Source organism: Centruroides sculpturatus, unplaced genomic scaffold (assembly GCF_000671375.1).
Source record: "Centruroides sculpturatus isolate CEXI.00-Female unplaced genomic scaffold, Cexi_2.0 scaffold181, whole genome shotgun sequence".
NCBI classification, from domain to species: Eukaryota; Metazoa; Arthropoda; class Arachnida; order Scorpiones; family Buthidae; genus Centruroides; species Centruroides sculpturatus.
This window is the reverse complement of record NW_019384322.1, coordinates 663,238-671,013: the sequence shown is the minus strand read 5'-3', so window position 1 is coordinate 671,013 and position 7,776 is coordinate 663,238. Positions and strand designations below refer to the sequence as shown.

Here is a 7,776-nt window from a genome sequence, read left to right as displayed (position 1 = left end):
TATATATATATATATATAATTATTTAAATATATAAAATTTTTGTCTGGTAAAACTTAATTTCACATTATCAAATATATAATAAGTATATCAAAATACTTATTTGTATAAGCATTTAATTAAAATAAGCACTTAATAAGCATTTTAAAAAATTAATAAAGAATAGATACTATTGAAAATTTATTATTCATTAACACAAATTTCTTCATCTTTTATATATAGTATGTAACTAAACATATTTACATAGAAAAGTAAATAAACCAATGGCATATAAAATATATGTTTAATTGTTATATAATAACTTTATTTTGTTATTTAATTATGAATTTCAATAGAATATAATACAATTGTGAGCAATTTATTCATTTAACATCCATAACATGCATTTAAAATGATCTTATAAAATTCTTTTAAAATTTATTATATAAATGTTTTTTTAAAAATAATTTATAAACAATATGTGAAAACTTTTAAGAAATTTAGTTTTGTGAGAAGAGTTTGTCAAAATATAGTGACTGAAGAAGTGAAAAAGTTAGAGTTGAAGAGATTGCCAATCAGTGGATATCCAATCTTTTCTATCTCTAACTTATCTAGAACATTTTGGAAAATAAATTGAAAAACTAACTAATAAGAAAGTGTTATTTAATAGAAATCTTGTATTGTAACTGCTCTTTTTTTCTCTTTACATTCAATAAATAAAATTAAAGACATAGGCTGCCAAGACTGTAGTACCAACTATTAATATAAATAATAAACAGATTATTACATTACAAGTGAATATAAATGAAGAAAATTCTGTAAATCAAGAGTAAAACAATTACTAGAAATATAAAATAAATGGAAAAATGCCAAGATTTTATATAAAATTTCTTGTGAAATAAATTTAAAAACTGTCAAAGAATTGTGTATTATTTTAGTTAGATGGAACAAAAATTAAAAAGAGAATTGAAATCACTAGTCTCAATATAAATAAGTTATTTCTATTTCACTAAATAAATTAATTAAGAAAGATAACTACACAGGAGAAAAATATCAATATGATTTATATTTATATTGAGATATTCTTACATGGCTTCTTATATAACAAGCTTGCATAGTTTGTAATTTAAAGGAATTTATTTTATGAGAAATGTATAACATTATGTAATTAATTTAATTTTGTTTGCATATGGTTGCTATAGAAATGAAATAACTCCATTACTATGGTAACAGAATGCAGTACAGATGGATAAATGATGATCTTAATTTGTAAATTCTTGAATTTTTACCCTGAATTGTTATTCTTGAAGATAGAATTCAAATGATCCCAAAATCTTTAGGTTTTACATTTTTCATGTATTATTTCTAAATTATTCTAAATAAAACATTTGAAGAATTTTTGAGAAATGTAATGTATTTCCAAATTTAAAAGTTATTTTGGAAAGATAAATATTTTGAAATAATTGTTAAATTAGAAATATATATTGTTGAAAATAGAAGATTCTCTTTAATTTTCTATTACAAGAAACATTATTTAATTACTAAAATTATCTTTAAATTCCACAATTCCATAGCATTGTAATAAAGTAAATTTACATTTCCCGAGGAAATTTTATTTCTGTTTAAACTGAGAATAAACATTTTTTTTTTGAACTTATAAATTTATGTCATATTAGGTACCCATTTTGCAAATAATTGTATTAATTTTTGTTGCATCAAAAAACATAATAAAAGAAAATAACTAGAAATTTTTTTACCTTAAATATAATTTCAAATGTTGTATTAAAATATCAATTTTAAAATATTTGGTATCAAATTTCTTAAATGTAAGAATAATAAATTATTTTCCACATTATTAATTTTGAATTATTTTTAAAATTGTTATTGCCATCATTATTGTTTCTATATTAAGTTTATTTAATATGAAATATGTTAAAATTAGAATGAAATTGTATTTCTAAATTGTTATAAACATTATTGATTTAATACTTTAGATTAAATTTGTTTGTTTAAACATTGATAAATTAATGATACCATTTATTAACTTTAAATTTTCATTTAAATAATAGTATTAGTAGTATTTGAATATTTTAAATTTTCAAATTAGAAGAGTTATTGCTTTATAAATTTTAATTAAAACATAATAATAATAACACTAAGTTTATTAAATGTTTCAGATAAAGAATATGATTGTATATAAATTATGGAAACAATCCTAATTTGTCAGAACTAAATTATTCATATTTTTTCTTTTTATTTTAATTTATTATGTATGAAAAGCATTATTTAATAAAGCATTGTTAAAATAACTTCTTTATTTAGAGAAACATGTTATTTTTGAAATCTGAATTTTATGTCTTGATTGCTACATATTTTTACTGTATATTTTTATTCATTATTATTCTGGATACAACAATGAAACTTTAACAACTAGCTATTCAAAATTAAATTACAGTTTCTATGGAAACATATCAGATAACTTAGTTTAGCTAAAAGCTAACTTCAATGAGCAAAAAGTGAATCTTAAACAACCTTTTGTCAAATTAAGATAAAAATAACAATAAATATATGAAAGTATTATCAGTACTTTAATATTATTATAAATATAAAATTATTTGATGCATATATTACAAAAGATTTAAAAATTCTTCTTTCTTTATAAAATTTTTGAGATTTTTATTGATCTTTTAATAAATATTTAAGTTTATATTATTCATAAATATGTTGTGTTTCTTTGAATACAGAATAAAACAATTATTATTAATTTATGAGTGATCATAAAATTAATCATTTTCAATCAAAAATGATTAAATACTATTAATTTTATGATCATTCATAAATTTATTATGATACTCAAAGTTTAATGCAGAAAAACTGTTAATACTCATAAATATGTATTAGAAACTCATATACTATTATATTATATTTAATTTTTAAATTTAATAATGTATTATATCTATGATTTTTAAATATTTTCAATTGAATAAGTAAATAATTAGTTTTTATTCATTTTAATCGAAAATAAATTGAATACAAGTTATTTTATTGTTATTAAATTTTATTGAGTTGAAAATATTTTTATTCCAAAATGTGTTTAGTTTTGGATATTTTAATACTATTTACTATTCTCAAAACACATTATGTTAGTAATTTATTTTGTCATTAACTATGTAGCTAAATATATATATATTTTAATACTCTTTTCACAATTAAAATAATAATTGAATAAATAAAGCTGAATAGTCACAATGAATATAGATGATAAATACATTTAATAAATTCATTAATTGTCTATTGATGATTGTGTTGAAGAATTAAAATAATATACTTTAATACAATGTTGGTTACAGTAGTTTAATGAAATTTTGAAGATGTTATAATATTTATTAATTCTGACTTTAAATTAATTACTGTCAAGTAACAGAGATGGAATTTCTGCATTTAAATGATAAAATACATAATTAATTATATGTCAATAATACTAATAATTGTTTTGTAGTAATTTGTACTAACATTATTAATTTATGGATAAGTTGTTCTTAATCATAATATGATTGTAAATTAATTGCATTATTTTTCAATTGTAATCCATAATGGAGCGATTTCTTATTTATGGTGTATTAAGAGAGCTAAATAAATAATTAAAAATGACATATTTTCAGATATATCAACAATAAAACATTCATTTTTGTCAGTATCAAATAATAAACTATAATAAATGTTCATGAACAATAAAGTTTATATATTTAGTATAAGATTCATAAATACTAATTTTCATATGTAATTAATATTAAAGAATTACATCTGTAGTACTGGTATAGATTAGTATAATTAAATATTATGAATTAAGAATAATGATTATGTTCATCTAAAGTTATTAACAAATTTTCCAATAAAAAAATATATACCATAAAATAAAATTTCACTTTAAGTTGTAATATAGAAAAATTTTCTCTTATAATAAGATGTAATAATTTAACTTTAAATTCATAAGTGATCCTGTGAGAGATATTTAATTCTTAAAATTTATCACATTAACTTTTATTGGGATTAGTTTATTTAAATTTAAGATTATGAATATTACAGATTCACTGATACTAACAAAATCAATAGATTAATTTTAGAAAATGTAGAGAATTGTTTTACAAAAATCAGATACCTAAATTAATAACATTTTTAAATTTCTTATCATATTATAATTATTATTTATTTTTCAGCTGATATGATGATGTAACAAAATTAATTTTATTACTTAATATTACAAAATGTAGACTTATCAGATTTTTTGACACTTTATATCAAAATCAACATTTTCTTAATTGAAAACTTTCTACTACAGAATTAAAATAGACATGATAAAATCTGTATTTTAATAATTATTATAGTATCAGTATTATTTAATGAAATAATTATACATCTACTGTATATGAAGACTATTTATTATATTCCTCAAATAGTACATTTTATATCAATACAATCACTACTCTAATACTGGTCTAACATATAAATATTCCAACAAAGACATCAACAACCAATAGTTTATTTAATTCATTTCATATTTAGTTAGGTTCTGTTCTGTAAATATTCATTCTATTTTATGTTCAACCTGACAATGTTTGTTTAATATGGAAGAAAACATTTGTTTTCATTATATTATTTCATTGTTATGCTGGTTATTGGTGTTTTTGTTGGAATATTTAGTACATTTTGTAAATGGTGTATTCTTATACTGTACAATAATTTTGAAATTTATTTTATTCTTTGAAACAATTAATTAATAGTACTTTAAAGATATTCTTATTCTGACTTTATATAAGACAATTTAGATTCTTTTTGAAAGAAAATACTCAAATAATGAATAAAACATTTAATTTAATTAAAATTGAACAAATAATATATTAATATTGAATTATTTTATATAGAAAAATATTAAATGCAATTATATTACTGTTATATTGTGCAGAATGCTTTAATGAAAATTACCTTTTTATAAATAAAGCATTATTGTTTATCTGCAAATAAGTTATTACATTTACTAATTTAATTTGTTGTTATCTTTAGAAATTGCTTCTTATTTAATGAATTACTCATAAAAATGTTTCATTGTAGATTTACAACCATCAGATTCAGGAATGTACACATGTACAGCATCTAGTGAAAGTGGAGAGACATCATGGAGTGCTTCTCTAGCAGTTGAATGTAATTAATTCTGCTAATTTTTTTTTAAATCTCAAAGTTATAATAAATATACAATAATTGAATTTAAAATATAACAAATTTTCCACATTAGATGAAAATTGATATAAAAGTATTATATTGAATAAATTTTTTATTTAATTACAATTTATAGCTCCCAGAAATCCTAATGTGATATTTCACAGAACACCCGATCCATCCACATTTCCTGGTCCTCCCTCTAAGCCAACGGCAGTGAATATTACTGAAACTTTGGTAACTTTGATGTGGCATCGGAATTCAAAGACAGGAGGGTCGTCTCTAATTGGATATACGGGTAAATTAACAAATTCTTACATATTATGTGTTCTTCCTATTTTAATTACATAAATGGAAATATGTTTATTTAAAATTAAGTTATAACTGAAAAAGTAAAACATAATAAAGAAAGCAATCATTATTCCAAAACATTATTATATTACATTATCTACATAATATCAAAAAGAAAAAAATGAAATATTTATAAAGAAATAGCAATAAATTATTATTTTTATCTCTTTTCCAATGACAAAAACTATAGTTTTTACATAATATGATACTTTTAAAGTAAAATCTAAGATTAAGTATTTTTATCTTAAAAATTTCTGAAAAATTAGTCTTAAAAATACTTTTAACTATGAAAAGTATTGCAATTACAAGTAAATTTTTCACACTAATTTAGTTTTATGTTTATTTAGAATAATAATTAAAGTTTTGTAGAAAAAGTGAAATTAATATTTTAAAATAATTTATTGTTAATTAATATAATTTAAATGTGATTTTTTTTTATAGTGGAATATTACAGTAGTGATTTACAAAGTGGATGGGTTACAGCAGCACACAGAGTTCCAGGAGAAACATATGCAGTTCAAAATTTACGTCCTGATTCCCGTTATATATTTTTAGTTCGTGCTGAAAATTCTCATGGTTTAAGTCTTCCCAGTCCTACTTCAGATGTAATTAAGACATTAGGTAAAAATCTTTTTATGATGTATCAGAAATATCAGAAACATATAATACTTTTTCTAGAAATTAATTTTAAATATATTATTTATTTCATCTTTTAAAAAAAAATTGAAGTTAATATGAAAATGTGTTAAATCAGCAATTCACTCTAAAAATATTTTTATAAATATATTATAGCTAGAGCTAGTAGTCTTTCATAAGAAATCTAAGAAGTATGGCTTTGCCTTAATTTATTATTTTAATAATTTTTTAAAAATTTTCTGTATGAAAAATGTTAAAAAATTATATTAACAAAATAATTTATAATGAAATCTGATGCAGAATATATGATAAAATAATCAAATTTGTTTTGCATTGATATAGATTTCTGTGAATAAATTTATAAATTCTCATAATACTTTTTATCTTAATTTGGTTCAAATTTTTTCATCTTTTCATTCATCACATATTCATTACAGAAATGTAATTCTAGACATATTGAACTTTGTAATAATGAAGTAACTTATCCCAAATTAAGAAATTAGAGATCAGATTTGTTATTGAATTTTTAAGATTTTGATGGTAATTCTGTTGGCCTTATGCATGGAGCATGATTGATTGCTAACAATAAAAGATTAGATAATAACATCACATTAAAACAATGTTAACATTAATGTCATATAGAAAATAATTATTTTTTCATCAGTTGTTGGTTCCCTAATTAAAATTCACTGTTAATGATATTAAAATTACAGATTTTGAAAATGATTGAATTTTTTATTATATAGAATACTGGATTTTAAATCAATAAGATAGTACAGTATATCATAAATGCAAAATGCATCTAAGATTTTTTAAATTGCATTTATGTTTTAAAATATTTACAAGACATTAATTTTTAATAATACAGCAATTGTATAAACATAACTTTATTATCTATTATAAACTTATAAAGCATATACTATTATAAAGCCTAACTATTATCATGTACTAAGATATTAATTGCCTACTTTTAGGCTATTTTCTGTAATTTAGTTATTATTATAGTAACAGAAATATAGTTGTTTGAATGATTAGACTTAATATGTTATTCAGATTGCTATGATCAGTTTAATATAGAGATAAATATTTTGTTTCAATAAAAATTACATCAAGTCAAATCAGTCTGCAGTATAAACTTAATTTAATTTCATATTTTTTTTAATATTAACCAAAAAAATTGAAATTATCCTAATACAAATTCGAGTTTTTAAATTAATATTGTATTTAATCCAGTTATCTCAGTTTCAGAAAAATTGACATACTCCTTTGCTAATCAGTTCTTTGATTTGGTATATCTTTCATCATTTTAATATAGAAGGGAAAAAAAATGCTACTTTAGGAATTTCTCTTATTTTATTAATCTTTATTGATTGGATTTATGATGGATATAAAGTTAATAAAATGAAAAACTAAGGAAAGTACTATCTTTACCATCTATTAGAATTACATTATGCATAAATTTTTTTTTATTAAACTGAGAAATATAATAAAATTTAATTTTTCTGATTGACTAGTTTTAATTTTTTTTAAAAGTGGGGAATGGAAAATATATGTAGCATATAAATTTCTTAAAGAAAATTTTCATTGGATATATATAT

At 19.8% G+C, this 7,776-nt stretch overlaps 1 protein-coding gene across 1 annotated transcript in view; it reads left to right on the top strand.

Moving 5' to 3' along the window:
* Positions 1-7,776, top strand: part of LOC111625838 (roundabout homolog 1-like) — a 160,254-nt gene that overhangs the window by 86,550 nt on the left and 65,928 nt on the right. The window contains 3 exon segments of the mRNA XM_023369082.1: positions 5,087-5,176; positions 5,328-5,489; positions 5,984-6,147. Coding sequence (XP_023224850.1) covers positions 5,087-5,176; positions 5,328-5,489; positions 5,984-6,147 — 416 coding nt within the window.